The sequence below is a fragment of the Tribolium madens genome, unplaced genomic scaffold (genome assembly GCF_015345945.1).
Source record: "Tribolium madens isolate multiple individuals breed KSU strain unplaced genomic scaffold, Tmad_KSU_1.1 Scaffold_91;HRSCAF=231;Tcas5.2_LG7, whole genome shotgun sequence".
In the NCBI taxonomy this organism is placed as follows: domain Eukaryota; kingdom Metazoa; phylum Arthropoda; class Insecta; order Coleoptera; family Tenebrionidae; genus Tribolium; species Tribolium madens.
In genome coordinates, this window is record NW_025401063.1 from 13,471,422 (window position 1) to 13,493,505 (window position 22,084).

General features: G+C 33.7%; 5 protein-coding genes across 13 annotated transcripts in view; 2 read left to right on the forward strand and 3 right to left on the reverse strand.

Moving 5' to 3' along the window:
- The window catches only part of LOC123011402 (collagen alpha-3(IX) chain-like), an 18,753-nt gene extending 17,951 nt beyond the window's left edge, over positions 1-802 (reverse strand). For all 5 annotated transcript variants that reach the window (XM_044408812.1, XM_044408809.1, XM_044408808.1 and 2 more), the window contains exon 1: positions 655-802. In XM_044408812.1, the coding sequence (XP_044264747.1) occupies positions 655-680 (26 nt within the window). In that variant the 5' untranslated portion in view covers positions 681-802. The remainder of the gene's footprint in view (positions 1-654) is intronic.
- Positions 732-4,522, reverse strand: LOC123011403 (ATPase family AAA domain-containing protein 2-like). Its single transcript, XM_044408813.1, has 11 exons — positions 4,232-4,522; positions 4,031-4,182; positions 3,515-3,982; positions 3,289-3,464; positions 3,097-3,244; positions 2,708-2,890; positions 2,349-2,658; positions 2,080-2,304; positions 1,884-2,032; positions 948-1,025; positions 732-826 (listed from the first exon to the last, which is right to left on the reverse strand). Exons 1-10 carry the CDS (start codon positions 4,431-4,433, stop codon positions 984-986), a joined length of 2,055 nt encoding a protein of 684 aa, XP_044264748.1. The 5' UTR covers positions 4,434-4,522; the 3' UTR covers positions 732-826; positions 948-983.
- A 3,290-nt stretch (positions 4,523-7,812) lies between these two features.
- LOC123011150 (ATPase family AAA domain-containing protein 2-like) lies at positions 7,813-17,768 on the forward strand. Of its 5 annotated transcripts, XR_006413128.1 has the most exons (21): positions 7,825-7,911; positions 8,347-8,429; positions 8,577-8,757; positions 8,805-8,949; positions 9,000-9,109; positions 9,391-10,041; positions 10,108-10,182; positions 10,232-10,349; positions 10,401-10,645; positions 10,695-10,843; positions 10,893-11,141; positions 11,201-11,595; positions 11,645-11,831; positions 11,882-12,067; positions 12,117-12,595; positions 15,579-15,772; positions 15,823-16,225; positions 16,354-16,451; positions 16,499-16,680; positions 16,734-17,031; positions 17,077-17,768. XR_006413128.1 is itself a non-coding variant. In XM_044408466.1 (20 exons), exons 2-20 carry the CDS (start codon positions 8,361-8,363, stop codon positions 16,821-16,823), a joined length of 4,137 nt encoding a protein of 1,378 aa, XP_044264401.1. In that variant the 5' UTR covers positions 7,825-7,911; positions 8,347-8,360; the 3' UTR covers positions 16,824-17,768. The 5 variants fall into 5 exon arrangements, 4 of the variants coding, with proteins under 4 accessions (XP_044264402.1, XP_044264401.1, XP_044264399.1 ...); XM_044408466.1 differs by having other exon boundaries at positions 8,874-8,949; positions 16,734-17,768; XM_044408464.1 differs by having other exon boundaries at positions 16,734-17,767.
- LOC123011152 (protein mono-ADP-ribosyltransferase PARP12-like) lies at positions 13,497-14,692 on the reverse strand. Its single transcript, XM_044408468.1, is given in 3 exon segments — positions 13,497-14,057; positions 14,059-14,436; positions 14,521-14,692. Coding segments are annotated over 2 exon segments (717 nt in total). The 5' UTR covers positions 14,428-14,436; positions 14,521-14,692; the 3' UTR covers positions 13,497-13,709.
- A 348-nt stretch (positions 17,769-18,116) lies between the features above and the next one.
- LOC123011277 (protein mono-ADP-ribosyltransferase PARP12-like) lies at positions 18,117-19,396 on the forward strand. The gene is made up of 2 exons (XM_044408643.1): positions 18,117-18,273; positions 18,327-19,396. Exon 2 carries the CDS (start codon positions 18,334-18,336, stop codon positions 19,012-19,014), a length of 681 nt encoding a protein of 226 aa, XP_044264578.1. The 5' UTR covers positions 18,117-18,273; positions 18,327-18,333; the 3' UTR covers positions 19,015-19,396.
- Positions 19,397-22,084: the final 2,688 nt, after the last annotated feature.

A 22,084-nucleotide genomic window follows, 5' to 3' on the forward strand; every position in this document is an offset into this window, starting at 1 on the left:
ATTACGCAAACAAAATAAGTTCTTGATAATAAAATTCATTCCACAATAAATTACACCCACTTTTAGACCATAGATAACCAAGATCTTTTACTGCCACTAACAGTATAGAGTGGGTGCAAGAACTAACAATGGTTTTTTGGGTCTAATTTCATAATTTTCACGATGTATGTATAAATAAATATAGGTAGGTAACCTGATTCCATTATTGTATTAAATGTAACAGAATATAATAAACATGTAAAATAAAATTCCTAAAGCATAGAGTGGTAGATACCTAATGAAGTGCAGATTATATTTTGACTTTTTGTCATAATGACGGCATAGCTCTTAAAATAATAATGTATTTGTGATAACGGTGTCTGTGCTAATTTATTTAACTAAAGTCAAGAGCAGTAACGCTATTTCATTATTAATAAATTTTATCAATTTGCCGGCGCTTTAATGTTTTTTTAATTGTTAAATCACGATCTCAACAAGCAATGAAGAAAAATTAGATCAATAAAAGAACTGACGACGACTACTGCAATATGGGTCAATTTTATAATATTATTCCGATTTACTAATAATCCTTGTCTCCACACTGAAAACTCCATTAACTCCACAATATAAATTCACTTGGACTAAACAAGTAAAATGAGTAAAAGTGAAAATTACCTCTGTAATCTATTTGAAACCACCATTTTCCGTTTAATATTATCACACAAGAATCCTCAAACAAGCACAAAAACACATTTCAACTAAAATATTATTTATTTCTTAACAGCGTAATTCTTGGACAAAACAATTGACGCCGTCTGCTTGAAGCACTGTCCCACGAAAGACTAATCTAAAAGATCGCAGTCTCAACATCACCATAATTTAGCTCGTGACAAAAATTCAATTCATAATTTAACCATATGGACTCCATTCATAAATCATCATATAGCCATGCAAATTTTGACACTTACCTCTAGGACCTCCACGGGAAACATACAGTAAAATTTCTACTTAGTTGCCTCAATTTCGAGAAGAGTGTCATCCAAACTCTAGATCAAAAATTAATTTAACAATACTAAATATGTGTAAAAAAGTAACATAAAACGGTTTTTGTAGAAGAACCTTTTAAAAATAATTACACACAAAAAAAGTAAAAACAAATGGACTAACTTTTTAAGAGCTATCAATGTAAAAGACAGTTGTTAGTTCCCTTTAGGATTAAAAAAAATGTACTTTTAAGGCTATAAAACTAAAGAAATTGATTGTTTATTAAATAACGTATATGGTACACAAAGTTTATTTCAGCTTTCAAAAAGTCAGTCCACTTATATCTTACTTGTAGTTCATTCCGAGTCACAGAGTGTCTCATTTGTCATGACTGTTTTTTTTTTTTTTTTGATAGAACACTCACTATTTACTCTAAGAAAAACTCATATTAACAAAATTATTCTTCCGAAATTAAAATATGAAATAGATTGTCAATAATTAATGTTTTAATTTTTTTGGTAATTTAGAGTAGCATATTTTAATTTTGTTATAAGAGTTTATGATGAAAAATATAAATTTTAATTTTTCTAAAAAAATGGAAAATTTAATATGCCGTTTTTATCTTTGCATTGAAAAATTTTAAAACATCATATTTCTAAAATTATTGAACATTTTTGTATTAGAGTAAAATAAATGTGGATTTGGTTAATATTGCTTATAATAATGTTTGATAATCTAAGTTTATTTTTTGTTCTAAGCAAAAAATCTATAAACAAAAGATACTGGTGTGTCAGTAAAAAAACGATTTTTGTTATGTAATTATATCTAAGACACTGTCTAATTATTTTTAAAATGTCTAAACAAGACTCTATGAATCTGCAAAATAAGTCATGTTCTAACTTTCAGAATAAAGATCGCACCTTAATTAAATTTTGAAAATCGTCCTTGTGAATGCTAATGCAGGCCGATATGGTGTCGTACAAGACTTCCAAATGTGCCAAAGGCATGTCTTTGGCTGTTTTCAAAACAGTGCGTCGCCATAAACTATAAATTTTTTGTTTATCAACATCTGAAAGCAAAACGTCAAAAAAATTCCTAACACTGCAATTATAAAACCGGAAGAATCGCCATAATTTTGCATAAGACTGATATTTCGGTGACTGCTGGTTCGTTCGTGTAGTGACCTGCGTCTGTAAAAGTATCGAATACTTCGTTGCAACAAATCCGTCAGAATCAGAGATAGACGCTTCTTCTTTTCTGTACTTCCACATAAAGTACACAAACTTTCGGTGTTAACTGATCGAAGTTCATCGAAATGTTTGGAAGGACAACGAATGAGATCTGCGAACCAGTTTGAAAACAATTCCAAACAATTACTATTTTACCTTTATCTGGGCTCAGCCTCAAAGTTTTTTTTAAAGCTATGTTTGAACGAGACTTTGTAATTTTTCCTGATGGTTTTAATTTGTATACTTTTGCAGAAGTGACGTATCTCGGGACTTTCCCTTTATTTAATGTTTCTAAAGTTTCATTACTTTTTCTTTTGCAGTTTTGTTTGCAACTTGATAAGATTGTGTTTAAGCTGTGTGGCGAATCCCCAAAAAACAGTGGAATAAAAAATTCCTCGACTTCTTGGTCTGAGGGATTCTCAATATTAATAACCACACTGGTGTTGTTATAGAAGAAATTCTGTAACTGTAATTACACTAATAAATAATAATTAGCCCCAAACGTGTGATTTTACCATTAAAGGCAACTCTTCTTCATATGTGGCTATTATTAATATTGGCAAACCGGCGTGGATTTCTTCTAAAAGCGACGCAATGTAAGTTTGCTCGTTAACTTCCAAAAATGACCACAAATCGTCCACTCGGGGAATTACCAAAATAGAAGGTAAATTTTTACAAAAATTTGCCACAAGATTTCGCTAAAACGGGTAATAAACAATTTTTGATTAATATACTGTGTAACATTAAAAATGCAATGTTCTGAAAAAAAAATACATGAGAGCAATATTGTTTTCTTGTTTTCTACAGAAAAATTACGATATGGGTTGTTTTCTGTTAAACAGCAAATTGTACCTTTTCATGCATTTGCATTTTTAATGTTACCCATTATCTTTGTAGTTGTTACATGTTGTAATGTTGCAGCATCCAAAAAAGTAGCTGGTAAGTGTTCATAATGTTGTAAAATCGCTGGAACTAAATGCGCATTTAATCCTTGCAAGTTTGACCCAACCAAAACAACCCTTCCAACATAACGTTCATTTCCTATCAAATATCTAAAAGAATAACTTAAAAAAAAAACAAAACCTTAAATCACTACTTGTAAAATTGCATAGAAAAATGAGGCCACAACATCTTCACCCTTGACAAAACCATATCAAGCTGTTTCTGCAGCAATGGCGCAATCACGGGACTTAATTTCCTCATTTTAATTCCCATTTTATGCGACGATGGGATTAAGTTTTTGCGAGCATTGATAAAATCACAGTCGTCTATCTGAAAAACTCAATTTTGGGATTATTATCCTCGGTTGTCAAAGTGCCGACCCTAATTTCTCCTGCCTCAATTTTGACACGAGTGCCAAGGAGACATTTTTGTATATTCGGATGTTGTCTTTTCATGGCACATAGCAGAGCCTCGGCACAGAGTGCCTGCAAATCAGAGCCGCAAAAACCGGTGGTCATTTCGGCCAATTCTGAAATGAATTGATTGGAAGGTCGGTGTCTCCAAGTCTGCATGTGGACTTGCAAGATTTCCTTCCTGGCTTCAGTGGAAGGCAAAGGGAAATATAATTCTCGGTCAAAACGCCCCGGACGACGCAAAGCTGGGTCCACACTCTCAATTCGGTTTGTTGCACCTATAACTATGACTCCTGGGACACTGTCAAGGCCGTCCATTAGGGCCAAAAGCGTGGTGACGATGCTGCAGTGGACATGATCGTTTTTAACTGAACGAATAGGAGCCAATCCGTCTAATTCATCGAAAAATATAATAGAGGGCCTGTGTTTTGAAGCCTTAAAACAAAATTGTCACAATGAAGATTTCGGTTTTTGGACAAATACATTTTCAAATAACGCTCTAAGTTTCTTTTCTGACTCGCCGACCCACTTGTCTAAAACATCGGCTCCTTTTCTTTGATAGAAACTTACTTTACCAAATCCCTCTTTGTTGAGTTCTGTTGCAAGAGCGCCAGCGACCAAAGTTTTGCCTGTGCCTAACATTTTTTTGACTCTTACTCTAAAATAATTCTTGCTTGATTATACCTGGAGGTCCATAGAAGAGAATACCGCGAGGTGTTTTAATGTTGAAGTGCGAATAAACGTTGTTGTGCAGTAAGGGCACTATTATCGTGTCACGTAAAATTTTGATATGATTTGCCAAACCACCAACTTTTGAAAAATCGGTAGTTTGTTTCGATGTCCTGCTCAATTTTTCTGATGACCTCTCTTGCTTCATACTAGACATTGTGACAGCGTGTCGATTTTTTTTTGCCAAATACGTATGCAGAATTTACATTTAATTTTGAAAGGTAAGTCAAAATACAGAAAGCACGACACTTGACACATACAATACTAGATTGTTAAAAATCGGAAATCATTATCAAAAGATTTCTTTGCAAAAACTTTAAAACTGTGAAGCAGAAACAAATATCAAACAATAATATGCCACTTTTTTTTTAAATTGCATTGCTTATACAGACTTTATAGAGTAACGGCTAAAAAGTAAAATTGTGTTTCCGTGTATTTAAGGACTTTTTTATAACGTCGTGGACTCTTGTTTGGTCTTAAACATGTTCACGAAATAAATTAAGATTGCGTTTAGCCCGTATTTTCTAAAATAAATACATAGCAAGCATCTTTATTGATACTCAGATAGAAAAAACATTTATTTCTTAATTTAACAAAAAAAATTGAATAACTTTTAATAAGTTATGGTTAAAAAGAGTGTTCATATAAACACTCGAGTACAATATATTAGTTTAAAAAAAACAAATTGTAACAATGAGTTTTTTTAGTCTGCAATGAACTGTGCGTGTTTATGTTCTATTCACAAAAAAGCGTACATGTACAGTTGGAGACAAAATACTTTGGTCGTCAATGTCACTTGAGTGACATTAAATTCTAAAGCTTGCTTTAGGACCTTATTTTTAGCTCCTGTCAATCATAGTCGACAAGTTGTATGTACAGTCGCGGCCCTTGAAAACTAAGACATTCACTTTTAGTATACTATTTGCTATTTTAAAAATTGGTAAAGTGTAAATTCGGTTTTTATCTAGGATGACAATGTCAATTTCAATTTTTCGGTTTTGGATGGTACTTCAATAAAATATTAGTCTTCTGTCTACAAACTTGAAGTTCATTGATTTGAAGTAAAGTTTTCTATTCTACGTCACCGACTCGTAATTATTTGAATGACATTTTGGAATCTTCAGTTTCAGGCCATTTTACAATGCAAAATTTTGGATTTGTCAAATTGTCTTAGTTTTCGACGGCCGCGACTGTACATATTTTTGATAGGAATATAATAGCTGTCATTAATATGAAATTGTCATTCATCTAACGTTAAAGATTGAATTACATTAAACTGTCAGAAAAGTGACGACCAAAGTATTTTGTCTCCAACTGTAGTAGCACAATTTTGGCTAGATTGTCATATTGTAAACTTATCTTTTAATTGTCGTTACTTAGTAACCTGTAGCTGAATCCTTGCTGACAGCTGAATTTTATCGATGCATTTTTCAGAGATTTTAATGTGTGTAATGTTTTTGCCTTATTTATTAGACAACCATTACCAATTACTGCAAACACAACTCGCAAACATTTATTGATAAATTTATACAAAAATAAAAGGCAACTCTCAACAATTTAACAACAATTTAAATAAATGTAAGATACTATTCTAATATTTGGTCATCGCGCCGTTTAGCGTCTCTATATTATTATTTCTTAGCCATTGGGTAACTGCGTGGGCTGTATGCACAGGACAATTATCCTGCTGATAGATAAAATTATTATCGGGATATATCTGGCGGACCGAAGGCAACATTACATTTCAAGTAAATTTAGATAATTTTGAGCGTTGAATCTATGCTCTATGCGCCAACATGTCCCTAGACCGTGATAACTAATCCATGCCCATGTATTAATTGAAAATCTTCCACTTCTGTTAAATGCTTTGATATAGTTTTCATCAAATCTAGTTCCGCGTGGTCGGTAAACACGAACCTGCCCGTCAGTAGAATGTAGTATTTTGGAACATTTTTTCATCACTGAAGACCACATTTTCCCAAAATTCTATCTCTTGATGAGTATAATTTAAAGCAAACGAGATTGTTTATTTTGTTCGGTAAGTTTTGTCTTTTTGGTGGCCACTAAGTTATTGATATCTGATTTTTTTACTTACATACCGTAGGTTGTGATCCCGGAAAATTAGTATTAACAATGGCATGTTTGGCTGTATGAAACGGATTTTCCCGTAAATAATTTATGCGCTGAGTGTCTTCAACAAGAAATCTTTTGGCGACCAGAACCTGCTTTCCTTTGTACAGTGCCCTCCAGTTCCCACCTCTTATTCATTTTTAAAACAGTGCTTTTGTTTAAATGAAATGCTTCAGCCGCTGCCCTTATAGACCACCCTTCTTCCAATTTTGTAATAATCCGCGCTCTTGTTATGATGTGATGTTTGTCGCGGCATAATTAAATTATAAAAATCAATTTTCAGATACTTAACATACAAAAAGTCAGGAAAACGTTTCTTTGGAAACGATTAATTAATTATCCCCTTTACAATAGAATTCCTATATTTGTAAATAACCTAAAAAAAACTATTTATGTGAACAAAAAGTACACACTAAAGTAAAACAATTGCTGAATGCAGCATTTACCATGAGTAATAAAAACTTGATAGTGTCACCAGGAAACTTGAAACTTACAAAATTAGACCTGACCTGACCTGATAAAATAAAATACTCCAAACAACCGAATAATGAGTCCTTGATCGTGTTAAAAGCTTCACCTCCGTTTTTGATAAATCTTACTTTTGGGACCCACTCTCCATTTGGCGAAGAGGTTCCACTCGTACATACACTGTCTCGAGCGTTGGGGCAAGGTGGCACAAAAAACTACTCACAGTTTCTTCATGTATTAACACAATAGGACACAGCAGAATTGGAGTCATAATCATAGTGCAAAATTCTCATAACTTCGGAATTCTTAGAGATACTTTTTTTTTAAACATTTTTCTTGTTGTCTAGGGCACCGCCGCCCGATGACACAGTGTCATGGAAGTCCGCGATTTTTTGAACACTCTGTATGTCTACCCAAGTGTAAAGAAAGTGTTTAAAAAAATTCCAACTCTAGGATTTTTTTCCACCGATCGCCATATTTTTTGTCTACAATACAATACGTGTACGCTTTTTTTTGAATAGAAGTGTACTGTTAATTACATAGTACATATTTAAAATTTTTATTTTATTCTCTCGTATTATTTTGCTTGGCTGAGACCTCAAGTAATAAACTCTATATTCGTAATAAAAAATGCAATTTTTGGGTTTTAATAATTGTACAAATAGCTATTTATTTTATGGTGAAAAGTTAATTCAATTTGTAAAATGATCTTTTTCAGAGAAGTAAAAATTACTTAAATTTGTAAATTATCACAAGCGACGACTAAACAGAACATTTAAACAGTGTAATGATTATTGTATATGTACAAAGTATTCTTTGATTAAGAAGTTAGAAATAAAATCTGTTTTCTTTTTATTTATTGGATTTGAATATATTTAGTACCTTTTCAGTTTCACGATTGGATTATCGAAGTAACATTTATGCTTGTTTGGTTGGCAGTGCTTTTTGATGAAAGACGTGAATGGCTGTGTGTTTTGTTCATTGTCCTGATTTTTTAGAAGAAAAACATCTTAGAATTTAGTTTTTTAACAGAAATTGTGAGTGGAACCCTTTATATTAACAACAGAAAACGCTTAGTAATTAGTTTGAGGTTATTGATTTGTAACGTTAACCTGCCTTATTTGCTTGTTGTGTGTTTTATTTCCCATTATGTAGTATTGTACGAGCTTTGTTTAACAACAATGTGTTGATTTGTCGTAATTTCCCTCTATTTTTATTGGTTTCGTCGACCTAACGAAAGATCACATCCTAAGCCATGACTAACCTTAACGCCCTTCAAACTTCATTTCTTCCAAATCCTTTTTTTAGTTATTTTTCTGGTTGTTCTCTAACCCAAAATTTCGATTTTATTTGTACACATTTTGAAAAGTTTGTTGATTTGGCTGCTTAAAGTAGAGTTAAAATGCAATCAATTTCTGTGAGTGTACTCTCAGTTGGGGTAACTTTTTCGGTAATTGAATTGATTCTCACAGCTGACGGTGGTGTGATGGTGAATACTCGTCGTACGGAGTCAATTGGCTCAACGCCAGACTTCAACACACAGCATCGTCCAGGGGTATGTTTGTCATACAGTTCTCACGCCTTTTTACATACCTCTGATTCTGATAACGTTTTACTTGTCTGTCCATGTCTGAGCATCAAAATTTGCATGAGAGACAACCATTCAGCACCATAATCACAATTTCACTGAATGTTCTTCTAGAAAACAGCAGCTGAAGATTCAGACTCTTCCAGTGTTAGCGAAAGTGAAGATTCCCAAAGTGAGGACGCTTCATGGGAATCACAAGGCAAGAGAAAGACCCATTCCAAGAAGGATCCGGCGTTGGGACTTGGAGTCAGAGAATTACGAAGTAGATTTGTCTATAGCGAGAGAAAATATTCTTGTAAGTTGAAGTTTTTGATTGCGTGATGCTATTTAAAGGGATTTTAGCCAGCTTACGCAGCGAAAATTTAAATACGCGTAAACGAATTGCACTTGATGAGAGACATTCTCTTACAGTCTATTCATCAAGGAATATGCACAATGATTCAGATATGTACAATGGAAATGATTCGGATGATGACATGTATTCACGGTTTGTACTTAAAATGCTTTCGAATAATTTTTCTAAGCGGGAAATTTCAGAAAGCGGCGACGATCACGTCACTTAAGGTCACATTTGGACAGGATCGAACGTAGAACCGCGCTGTCGCTTCGCCCAATCAGCCAAAAATGCTATGCGGATTCCCTCTCCGGTAAGAAAATTACATAAAAACTCATTGGTATTTTTTTATTAAAAAAAAAAAAAACCAACAAAGTTATGCTATAATTTTGATTTTTTCATTGAAACTGGATAGCACGTATCCATTTTACATTTTGAAATACAATTAGTTTTACATTTCTGTAATAATTTTTGTTTAAGATGTTTTTTTTATTTGAAAAACTAGATAATTTTCAATATGTAACACTTAATGAGATAAAAAATAGTTTATTATTCTAATTTTTGAACTATTTGTTAATGTTTTTTAATATGTAGACACAGAACTGAGACGCAGCAAGCGGCAGCGTAAAAACATGTCATGGCTTGCCGACGATCAAATGCACAAAATGGGTTATCCTAACTTGAACACTCCTGGATATTCGGAAGAAGACAGTCGCGACGCTCCAGACGTTCGCATAGAAGAACCTAGCAGAAGCACTCGTCATTCGAGCGATGTAAATAGCAGTAAACGTAGAGAAATAAAAAGTCCCAAGTATCTATTCAACTACGAAACAAATGAAGTGCCACCACGAAGACGAAGAAGCGAGCTGACTCTCCGTTCGAGTGAACGCAACCAGAAAGAACTACGGAGTAGGCGAGAATCGAACGACAAAGAAAATAATGAAGAAACCAGTATCAATGGACGATCGTCACATAATAGGTCGTCAAAAAGAACAAATGAGGTTGTCGAGGAGGATAGTGAAAAGAAAAGTGATGATACTGTCGAAGACGACTCCAATGATAGTGCCAAGGTACAAGAAAATGGAGTTGAAACGAATCAAGAAGCGGCAAAAGTCGGCACTAATAATGAAGAAAATAAATCGTCAGAGAGTGATATTCCAAAAATGCGTACAAAACCGAAGCCATCAAACACTATTATTATTAATCGGAATTTTTCGCGGAGGCCTAAGAATCGAAAGCGGTTTGGTAATTCATTTGTTGAAAAACATCTTTATTTTTGATTTATGCAAATACACCAAAAACATTTTTTAGATAGTTCAAGTTCAGAATCTGAAGGCGCTAAAAAGGGGTACTCGCTTAGAACCCGGCAACCTAAACCTCCACCAAGTAATGAAATTCTTATCAAATTAAACTCTTTCTTATTGGTAAATTTCAGTGAAACATTCAACTTTGCATTCACACGAACTTCCAAGAAACAGGAAACGGTTCACTCGACGAAGGAAAGTGTCATCGTCGAGTTCGAGTTCGTCATCAGATGCAGACATGCGACATAGGTTCAAAACATTGTTTTTATAGTTGAATTTTATTAACTTTATATCTTGTAGTAAAACCCCTAAAAATCAACATTCCAAAAGTGAGCAAAAAATGAAATCAGGTGCTGGTGGTAGTAAAATTATACCAATCGGGCCTGAAACTTTAGATACTAAGGTTAGGTTTAGTTGTATAGGAGGTTTAGATGGTCACATTCAGTGTCTAAAAGAGATGATTTTACTGCCCATGATGTATCCCGAAGTGTTCAGACAATTCCAAATACAGCCACCGAGAGGTGTTCTTTTTCATGGGCCTCCAGGTACTACCATTTTATTGTTATTATTAATTTATGATCAAATCGATTTCAGGTACTGGCAAAACTCTAATCGCGCGTGCTCTGGCCAATGAGTGCAGTTTTGGCTGCCGAAAGGTGTCGTTTTTTATGCGGAAAGGTGCAGATTTGCTCAGTAAATGGATAGGTGAATCAGAAAAACAACTACGACTGCTTTTTGAACAAGTAAGATTGACCGACTTGTGAAGGAAATTGTTTTGATTTATTGTATTAGGCCGCTGAGTTACACCCTTCCATTATTTTTTTCGATGAGTTAGACGGCTTAGCTCCAGTGAGATCCTCCAGACAGGACCAGGTCCATGCTAGTATTGTTTCAACGTTGCTCGCATTGATGGACGGTCTGGATAATCGTGGCGAAGTTATAGTAATAGGAGCGACGAATCGAATAGATGCCATCGATCCGGCTCTCAGGAGGCCAGGAAGATTCGATCGGGAGCTGTTTTTTCCACTTCCCGCCAAACAAGTAAGGACCACTTATCTTTTTATATGAAATGTAGCACCTAAGACTTTGTTACTTTTTAGGAACGTGAATCCATCTTGAAAGTGCACGTATCGCAGTGGTCCTCTCCGCCAAGTGAGGAACTCTTATCATATTTGGCAGAAACGGCTGTCGGTTATTGTGGCTCCGATTTGAGAGCTTTGTGTTCTGAAGCAGTCATTCAAGGGTTTAGACGGACATATCCCCAAGTTTACAATGCTGACTATCGACTAATGTTAAATCCAGAGAACGTTAAAGTCGAAAAGATCGATTTTTTAAGGGCGAAATCTCTCCTCGTACCTGCCTCGCATAGGGTTACTCAAGGCCTAGGACGAAAACTTTTATTAATTTTGGAACCTTTGTTGAGTGAGGCCGTTAAAAACGTTTTTAAAATGCTTGAACAGACCTTTCCACATGCTTTGAATCCTGCTCTTTCAAAGTAAGTTTACAGTTTCAAGTTGACAAAATCACAAATTGGTCTGTTGCAGGGTGAAATTATCGCCTAATTTAAGGCCAGCACAGCTTCTTCTCTTAGGGGAAACTCCCGATTGTGGTCAAACATCGCATTTGGCGCCTGCTATACTGTACAAAATGGAACACATTCATGCCTATATTCTGGATTTGGCGACTTTATATAAAGAAACGGGTCGTTCAGCTGAAGAAACCTGTATTCAAGTAATTGTTCAGTTATAAAATTTATAAACAAAATTCATTGTTGGTTGTAGGTATTTAATGAAGCGCGACGAAATGTTCCAAGTGTGATTTATATTCCAAATATCGATAATTGGTGGGTTCTCGTTAGCGAAACTGTGAAAGCTATTTTGGATTCACAGTTGTCGCAAATGGACCCCAATATCCCAATTTTATTACTGGCAACGGCCGAATCAACCTACGATAATTTACCTGACGAAGTACTTTTGTTTTCTTTGATGTTTGGTCGGTATTAATCAATTGTTTTAGATTCAAAATATATTCTCCCGCTACCGAAAGGAAGTTTACCAGCTGGATTTACCAAATGATGCTAGCCGTGAAGCATTTTTCAAACCTTTACTGATCGATTTGTGTCTGAAACCACATCGACCACCGAGAAAAAGACCAAAGACGCCCCCACCTCTTCCGAGAGCTCGTACTCCTCCACCCACACCATTAACTGAAGAACAGTCGAAAAAATTATATGAACAAGAGGAACACACTCTCAGGGAGCTTAGGATATTTCTAAGAGATATTTGTAAAAAATTAGCCAATAACAAATTGTTCTTCATGTTTACCAAACCAGTTGACACTGAGGAAGTGCCTGATTATCCTACCATTATCAAACAACCGATGGATTTGGAGACGATGATGACCAAAGTCGATTTTCATCGATATGAATGTGCCAAAGATTTTCTGAAGGATATCGAGCTTATTGTTCAGAACGCCCTCGAGTATAATCCAGCCAAGTAAGTTTTTAGAACCACACAAGCAATTTTAAGTCTAATGTAGACTCAAAAAAAAAATGAAAATGACGCCTCAATAAACGAGCCCCTACTATGGATAACGACCTTCTAAACGCAACCAGGCAGAGTAATAAATTATCGGATTGTAAACTTAACTTTGATTTAAAGTGAATTTCTTAAAATTTCTTATTAGTTCACTCAAAAATAATGCATTAAACCAGTGTTTTTTCAATCTTTTAAGTATGTAAAAATATTTTGCGACGCCCCACCCTCCGCTGTTCCTAAGTTGTGTTTTATTATATTACAAAAAATCAGAATACCAGAATTAACCACAGAAGCTTTGCCAATTCCTACTTGTACGAGTTGACGTTTTCGTCAATGGCCCAAATAAAAGGCAAACAGAGAAATCGGGTAAATTTAGAAAAATATTTGATTCTAAATGTAGCAAAAACGAATCCGCGATGGGAGAAATTGGTTAACAAAAAACAGGCGCACACTTCATATTAATATGAATGTACTCATGGGTATTTTTTTTAATTATGTTTTTAATTTTGTTTTTTTTTTATACTGACACTTCGCGTTGCCCCGCTACCCTCCAAGGGGTCGCGACCCACACTTTGAAAAACATGACATTAAACTAATGATTATTTTTTTGTCAGGCTCATCTTATTAATGCATAATTTTCTCTAAGAATGGTTTGTTAAATTGTTCATTAAAAAAAGTCTACATTTATTTTAAATTTATATGTTTTAAAATTAACAATAAGTAAATTTTGTAAAAGAACCAAAAACTTTTAAATAACTTTTCATTTTTTTTTGTCTGCTTAAATTAAAATACTCCTAAATAATTTTGATTCGTCTTCAATGACAAGTTACCAAACTAATAAGAAATTTTATAATCCGATAATTTATGACGCTGCCTGGTTGCGGTTGGAAGGGTCGCCATCCAAAGCAGAGCGTCATTTTCATTTTGTCTGACTGTACACGAATTATAAATTATAAATGGCCATATGATAAACGAAATAAAATTAATCACAACTGTAAGGTTCGTCCTATTATACAAATATTGTACAATGTTACTTTACAGAATTACTCTTACTTATTTCTTGGAACATCCATTACATAAACATAAAAATCGTAAAATACAAAAAAATGGTATAAAACACTTTCCGTAGCAGGAAGCTAAATTTTATTATTATTATATTATTATTAAATCTATATTGTATAACGTACTGTGGGTAAAAATCATTGTCCTCAAATTTTACAAAAATAGTTTCGTTTCTATTAGTGGCGGTATCGAATGGTTCGGGGATAATCTCGAAAGAGGGCAAACCTTTGACCTTATTACCGACCAACATTTTAGAAAGAATTATAACATTGTCTCCGAGTGTATACTGATTTGCATACGAAACGTCAGATGTAAAATAAACACCCTTCCCAAATGATGCTCCTTTGGAACTCCCACTTTCTTCGCCAGTCAAAATTAAATCTGCAGATACTATCAACAGAAGTTTTGCTTGTTCCATGAAATAAAATTTTTTCGGCCACATGGCCACATTCTTCCCACATGTTTTTCTTTTTTAATAAATAAAATCCAAGCAAGTACGGGTTTTCTACACGCTCCAATTTAGTAATCACAAAATCTCCAGCTGTTCGTTCAAATAATTGTTGCGCATATTGATATTCTTCGGATTTCTCATCAACAGTATTTAATACGTAAGGATTGTGACATGTTGACTCCCAGTACTTTGTCATGGAGTCTCGGAGAATTTTTACAAGCACGGCCGGATTTTCTTGTGATTTTTCATAAAGGGAATTTTCCGATTGCAAACTCATTTCAACAGACTGTAACAGGATATTTGTAATCATAAGTTTAAAATATGAAACTGTAAATAACCTAACACAATTTAAATACAATGAATAATTTACCTTGAAATAGCCGACAAAGACAGAAAGCTTCTCAAAACTTGATCCAGATTCATTAATTTATTCTGTATAAGTGATCTATTTTTTTACATTTTAGTCTTTTGTTACTTATAAACTGATTAATTTTTTTTAAGTACATATTGTGTTTTTCGTGATATTTGACCTTGACTGGACATAAAAATATTAGAACCGCCGCAATTTCAGAAGAACAAGAAAACACAGTGACATCAGTCATCACGTCATCACTGTGAGTTTAGAACCAGTGGCGTAGTATTAATATTAATTTTGAGAAAAAATTAAAATTTTGCATAACATATTCAGGAAGGCCAATTTTTACTTTTGTTCGAAAAACTATTGGAGGAATTAAATAAAGTAAATAAGTAATATCTAAAATTATTTCATATTTATTTAGGTTTTATATAACAATTTATTAGGTAAAGTTTCTTAGAAGAATCTTCCTCTTTGGAATCAGGCTAGCAAAATTCTTCTTTTGAGTCGTTGGTATTTACTGTGAAATAGTTCTTCAGCCGTATGTGTTAAAACCAATGACTATACAGACTGTTCCAGCTAAACCCGGCATTAGAAATATTGGGAGTTTTAACAATGATATTTATTTAAAATTATGTTTATTGCCATAAACAGTTAGATCCTGCTCAATGAAAATATTTTCAAAATGGGGGCACTTCCGGTTACACCGGAAGTGGGTGTTATTTTCGTTATTTTAAATAGAAAGCTATGTTTTTTTATTGCGTTTTCGGATTACCTAAGTGATTTTGAGAGAGATTTCTTTCTTCTCTGTACCTAAGTTTAACCGTTTTCGAAATATTTAGACTTTTTGTGAATTTTTTTCTATTTGCACCTTCCTCTTCAAAAATTGATAACTCTACCATTGTTAATTTTTTTAAATTGTATGTGGACATATGAAAGAAAAAGGTTTTGATCTTTTCTTTGGTGTATTCATAATTGGAAAAAGAATTAACAAACCAAATTTAAGATTACTTTTGGGAAAGTTTAAACACTCATAACTCTAAATTAATTTTTTTTTTCATCTCTTGTTTAAGATCTTCATTTTTTAGAACGTCGGCAGACAAGCAAATAAGACATAGAGCTTGCTCGCTTCGTGATTACGCCTATACTTTGATCAAGAACGAAATGGACAGCGATTTTGAGGACAAATGCCAAGACATCGCTTTAAAAAGACAAGTGAGAAAAGCGAGCGTTCAGAAATATCTACCAGCATACATTCAAACACCAGGTTTTTCTCAATTTGTGTGTGTTTCCATTTGTAATTACGTTTATTTTCAGATGATTTGAATCTCGTTGCAAAAGCGGAAGAACCTGCAGAGAAAAAAACTGAAGAAGCTGAGGAAAATAATCCACCAAGTCAAGACGTAAAAGTATCCGAGAAACCAAAGACCGAAGAAAAAAATGAAAGTACGAGTAGTACAATCAAGCTTAGTACTACAAAAAAACGTAGATCTCAAAACACTTGGCAAAGGGGTTATGTTAAAAAGAGGAAACGGACGAGTAAAACATCTGAAGGTTTGCAACAAGAGGGTGATAAAAAAGATTCATCAGATGATTCAAAGGATGTTACTGTTACGTCTGAACCGGATGATGCGTCTGCTGAAACTGTAAATGTGGAGCATACGGCACCGTTAACGATTAATTGCAATGAATTGTCCCAAAAAGGGAATGCAGAATTACAGTAAGTGGGTTTTATTTTTGATTAAACACTAGATTATTCTAAAATACATCAATTCTTTTCTCTAAAAATTTTGATAGCCACTCACAAAAAAAATCGTAAACTTTGTTGACATTGAATCTTGGTTTTAGGTCACCAAGGAGGAGGTTAAGTGATCTCATGAGTCCGTCGGAACTATTAGAGAATCCTTTAGAATTTGATGATATCGACCAAGCCCTCAATGAAAATGGTAATTTTTGTCCACAACATAACTATATTTTTGATAATGATTTGTAGTTGAAGAACCTGTCAATATGCCACCAGTTGAATGCTTACAAAAGGACCTCGAGAAGATTTTAGAGCAGACAGTGCAAATTACAAGCGGGTGTTCGCTGCAGCCGCTTCTAGATTTATATAATCAGCTCAGTAGGATAGTTAAGAAATTCTCCAACACTCATCTTAGAACAGACTTACCAAAGGTAAATTATTTCAATATTGATATTTTGTGTGGAATTTTAATTTCTTTTTGTAGGAATTAGGCGTTGAGTTAAATAGGTTCAAGAATGAGGCAAGTTTAGAGTCGGTTAGTGAGAGAAGTCCATCGTCGAATCAATCCACGTAACATAATATTTATTATATCATGAGCAACACTGCCAGGATGTTTTAAAATTTTTAAATAAGTTTTAAATTATGTACCAGTATTTTTATTTTGTCTCTATATTTATATTAAGGGTCTTATTTAATGGCGTGGTTACTTATTAAGTTGATCAGCTATTTGTTTTTCCATACAACCAAAGAGGAAATGGTATACCTAATTGCACTGCCATGAGGTAAGGCTGAATACTTTGTTATTTAATAATTCGAATGTTTCGCAGCTGTTTGTGCATGTGCCTTCATATGGTGAAGTGTCCACAAAATGATTTCACGATTAATGTTTTAAATTTCTTCCCATAAGATATCTTAAATTGTGATTTATATTAATACGAAGCTGAAGAGAAAAAATTTAAATAGTGTTTTTGATGAAGAACGTATGTGCAAGTATACTTTTGGGAAGTAATTGTGTTGAATGCAACTAATTTTTTTGAGGTGTTTTTTAAATCATACTGTTTAATGTATAGAGCATATTTTATTATTCAGTTTTCTATTTCATAAGGTATTCACGTCTTTGTATTAACGTGTTTATTTTTAGTCCAGAATTATTGGAATTGCGGAAGAGATTAAAAGTAGGTCTGTTTTTAAAAATTCGTTCCTTAGTGAAGATGAACTTTTGAAAAGTCGTGTTTGTCAACAGAACAGTTGTTGATCAATGTTACCGAAGATTTTTATATTAAATTTCGAATTTTTAGATCAGGCTCATTTAAAATATTTATTTTGTTTATATTTTTTTGAAATTCAGTTTTGATTTTTTTATAGTTCCAATCAGTTTACTTATTTATTGTTTGTGTCCTAATTATTTCTTAAAAATCTTAGATTCCACAATAGGACTTTTATTACATTACATATTGATATGTCTGAGTTGAAATTCAACTTTGTTTATAATAAATTGTCAGAAAAATGTTTTTTAAATGCTTCTTATTCCCACCTTTTTTCCAATTATGCAATATTTGATTTTTACAAAAAGAACAGTAAATCTAAATGTTACAACTCGACGGTTTTAACATCGTCTTTCTTCTAGAAGAAATTGTCGCACTTGCATATGCAATTTTTTAATTATAATTATCGTAATGGAGGACAAAAAAATTGTAAGTTATGGTAGCAAGTCTAACATCACGTATAAAAATGAATGACGTTCTTTTGGGAGTATGCATTCGTGCATGAACTTCGTCGTTTTTCCTCGGTTTTCCCCGAACGACGATATAAAAATAATTCTGCACAGTTGCATTTGATAACATATTTTATCATATCATAGAACAAAAACTTCTCCAAGTAAGTGGAAACAATACATGATAGGTAACCGCGCTAACACTACTGACACATATCTAGGCGTCAACTGAAACAAGTGATTCCCCGGATTATCTGCGCGTTCAATACGGTTGTGCAAACTACTTTAATTGTTTCTACTAATACCAAACGTAAGTGTAAACTTATACAAGAATGTATTGGCTCTAATGGCAGCTTTTTTAAGTGTAAAAATGAGTTATGAAAAATCTTGTGAAAATTCCCGCATCGTTCAGGAAATTCTACGTGACCCAATGGCGAATTATTGGGGAGCTGAAATGCATAATCCCTATGTCCTAAGGACCGTTAACAAGAATTCACTTGAATTTTCTCGCGTCGAAGGTATATTTAATCAGACAGCCAGAGGTCTAGAAATTTCCATATTACAACGAGTGGAAAATCCTTACTTGCTTGGACAATACTCACTGAAAAAGAAGAAACTGTCAGACAAGTACGGTTTCGTACGTGAGCTTTCGTTGTTCCATGGAACAAGACAAATTTACATCGATGGAATTTGCAAATCTAATTTTGATTGGCGACGATGTGGGAATTCCAGGGGGCACAAATTTGGCCGTGGAGTTTCGTTTGCACCCGAAGTTTCGTATGCACGTCATTACACTTTCGGAGACAACGTTATGTTCCTTTCGAAAGTGTTGGTATGCAATTCAATAATTGGAAATGTTTCCACGACTGTTCCACCCGAATTGTACGATACTACGACAAATGCACGAAACACTGTGTACGTAAAATATGAAGATGATGATTTTTATCCCCAGTACGTTATTCATTACACTACATTTGACAGTGCCTTAAGGGACATTCTCCAAAAGATGAGAACAATGACAGACGGGGGTTCATTTGGAATCTTCGACTAGATAACACAAAAAGTTTATCTCATTGCCACTAAAAAAATTTTTTTTCATTTAATTCATCAAGTAACTTGTAGAATTCTTCTTCTTCCACAGGACAGAGGGGTGTGGCCGTAGCTACGTCGCTATGTAGCCAAACTTGTAGAATTGTTAGTTTAATATACGATTTTTTCCACAAGTTAGATTGGAAAATATCAATTATTTCAGTATGTATTTTTTAGTTTAATTAAGACACTGTATTATTATTTCATAGTATTGTTTATATAATTATGTATGTTATTCGCATTATTTTAACACGATGGTATTCATTAGATTAGAAAATTCAAATAAAAAATATACATATACAATTGTAACTTCATTTTACAAATAAAATACATATTTTTATTTATAAATTATGTTGATTATTTGATTTAGCGGAATACGAGTAGGTATAATAATATCAATAGTAAAGAAAATTTGCTTAATTATCGTGGAAAAAATTTATTCGATAATATGATCGAGACCCAAGATTAAAACAAAAAGAATTAAAAATAGTATATTAAAGAATGCGATTTGTAAGGCAAGTTTGGTGGAACGAGTTCAGGTTTATGAAACGAGTAGCGAAGTGCGAGTTTTATAAAGAACGAGTTCCCACAAATGACTTATGAAACAAATTGTTTTATGCTATTTTTTCTATTTTGCGCATTTCACGTACTTTTTTCACATAAAAGTCAATTATTCAAAATTTAGGAACTTTTGCTGTAATAAAGTTATGGTTGGTAATAAATGTTACAAAGTTTGAAAGTTCGGTTTTCAAAATGTCCAGTCTTAAGTATTTTTCAAAATTTTGTTGAATTAACAATGAATACTGCAAATATTTCATGCGCACAAGGTTGAGTTTTATTCCTTTTGAGTGAAATAATGTTCACTTTAGAGCTCAAAATTTTTATTGCTGTACAAGACAAGAGGAAAACGGTGGATGGTCATTTTCACTCTCAGTTTGTGTGGAAAATTTCCAGCCCAGATTCCCAGCCAATGTGTTGCCAACTGTAGAATTTAATCAACGCCTACTCTAAATTATTATTTTTTTGATCGCACGTTACAACAATAAATAATCATCAGTCACATAGAAATTGCATTAAGCTAAGGTTTCAAAATATTAAAAGCAGTGCCGAATATGACAGTGAATGACGTGACAAAAACAGTGGGAATCATATTTGGATTATGTTGTTAAAAAATGTTAATTGTTTTACGTTGGTGTTCACCGTCTTTTAGAACGTAATATTACAATACCGCTTTTTAGATAACGACTTTAATAAACAAAACACAGGATGCAAAATTGTTTTTGTTTATTTCCCATAGACAATCTCATAACAGGAAGATTGACTTACAAGGCGTCACATTTTTAGTTTATTAATAAGCTGACACTCATAGACCACTCAAATCGCTATGCCATATCCATGCCATATACAGGTGATTCTTATATAGACCGACAAAATTTTATCACAGCTTCCCATGGAGACAAACTGTACCTTTTTTACGTTTGTATATTTTATGGGCAAAACCCCTTTGATCCATGCCACTTACGGCGTTTATGAATTGTTGCAATGATCAAGTACATTTTCATCAAGTTAATACCATGGTTTCCACTACCTGTGCTAATACTACAGAGTGGTTATAAATGATTTTCATCTAGCCAGCTTTGGAGTTTTTTTGCATGTAACTTTATTTGTGCCGCTCTACTTTTTTGAAAGCTCTAGTCTCTAGTTAGTGTCACTTATTAATTAATAATAAATTGTTGTTGATTAAATTTTTATTGTTTCAACTAATTTCCAATAATAATTGATAATAATGTATACTTTGGAAGAAAACAAGTCTATTTTCGAAGTGGACGCTTAGTAAACGGCGATTTTTTAATTTTGAGTTCCAATAAGTAGGAACCCCTATTTTCGTAAAGCGGCATTTTTTATTTTACATGGAAAATTCACAGCTGGCTAGATGAAAATCATTTATAACCACTCTGTATTTACAAACACATTAGTGGCGTACGCTTTACCTCGAAAATAACTTTAATAAATTTTATTTAGAGAACGTTTAAACAATGAATTTTTAAAATATTTTTTCCAGTATGTTCTCATTTGATAATTCCAAGGATAAAATTTTGTTGGTCTATTTAAGAATCATTCTGTATGTATGTATGTTTTCTGCTTGACCGGCCTTCTAATTTCAGTAATACCTAATACCACAATTATTTATACTGATATAATAATTTGTGTACTAATGAAGAGACCATAATCTTCAATTTAGTATGTGTTTTTTATTTATTAATTTGTAATTGTATCGACATTGAACCGCGCTGTTGCGAAATTTGGCAATGACGATTTATACAATTTCACTTAACAAATTGTGCTAATCTCGGATATAACTCAGAATGTGGAATGTCAACTTCATGTCATTTTCAAATTTCCCGCCAATTTCACAGTGGAGCGATTTCAATTATTGATTCGGAAAGTGAGAGTAAATAATTCGGGGAATTCCCGACACTAATGTATTCGTTCAAGGGCAACCCACTTAACTCGGTATCAGAGTTTTCACGAAACGCCCAAACGGGATATTGTGACGCATTTCATTAAGAAGGTGGTGGATTATACTATTATCTGTTAAATCACCCTTTAGACTATTCGAAATCAAACTAAAGAATTCTCAAAGAAAGGTATTTATTTCCGATTATTACAACTGTTTCTCTCGTAAGACCACAAATCTCAGAATGACGCCCTCGAGTTCCCGATTAGTCCTCCTTCTTTCGGTTCCCTTGCCTCGTCCATGCCCTCAGCACTTATCCACAAGACCTGAAACCAGATTACGTCATCGAAATCGGTACGCATTCTAACACGGCCTTTCCTGACATCGAGAGTGTCCTCACTCTCTGCTGACCAATCATCGTGCCTGGGTCCGAAAGAAGTTAACCTGGAACTACACAAGACTAAGAAAACTGGTACTGACAGATTTTAGTTAACATCTGGAATTAATATTGTTTCTGGTGACTGCGGTTCCTCGACCACGAATTCGCCTTAAACCTAGAAATTGTGGAACTTGG

Coding starts and splice junctions, on each gene's coding strand:
- LOC123011403 (XM_044408813.1), bottom strand. CDS start 4,433: ATGTCTAGTATGAAGCAAGAGAGGTCATCAGAAAAATTGAGCAGGACA. Junction 3,983..4,030: donor TTAGAGCGTTATTTGAAAAT/GTATTTGTCCAA, acceptor TTTTGTTTTAAG/GCTTCAAAACACAGGCCCTC. Junction 2,659..2,707: donor AAGAAGAGTTGCCTTTAATG/GTAAAATCACAC, acceptor GTGTAATTACAG/TTACAGAATTTCTTCTATAA.
- LOC123011150 (XM_044408464.1), top strand. CDS start 8,361: ATGGTGAATACTCGTCGTACGGAGTCAATTGGCTCAACGCCAGACTTC. Junction 10,042..10,107: donor TAAGAATCGAAAGCGGTTTG/GTAATTCATTTG, acceptor AACATTTTTTAG/ATAGTTCAAGTTCAGAATCT. Junction 11,832..11,881: donor CTGAAGAAACCTGTATTCAA/GTAATTGTTCAG, acceptor TGTTGGTTGTAG/GTATTTAATGAAGCGCGACG.
- LOC123011277 (XM_044408643.1), top strand. CDS start 18,334: ATGAGTTATGAAAAATCTTGTGAAAATTCCCGCATCGTTCAGGAAATT.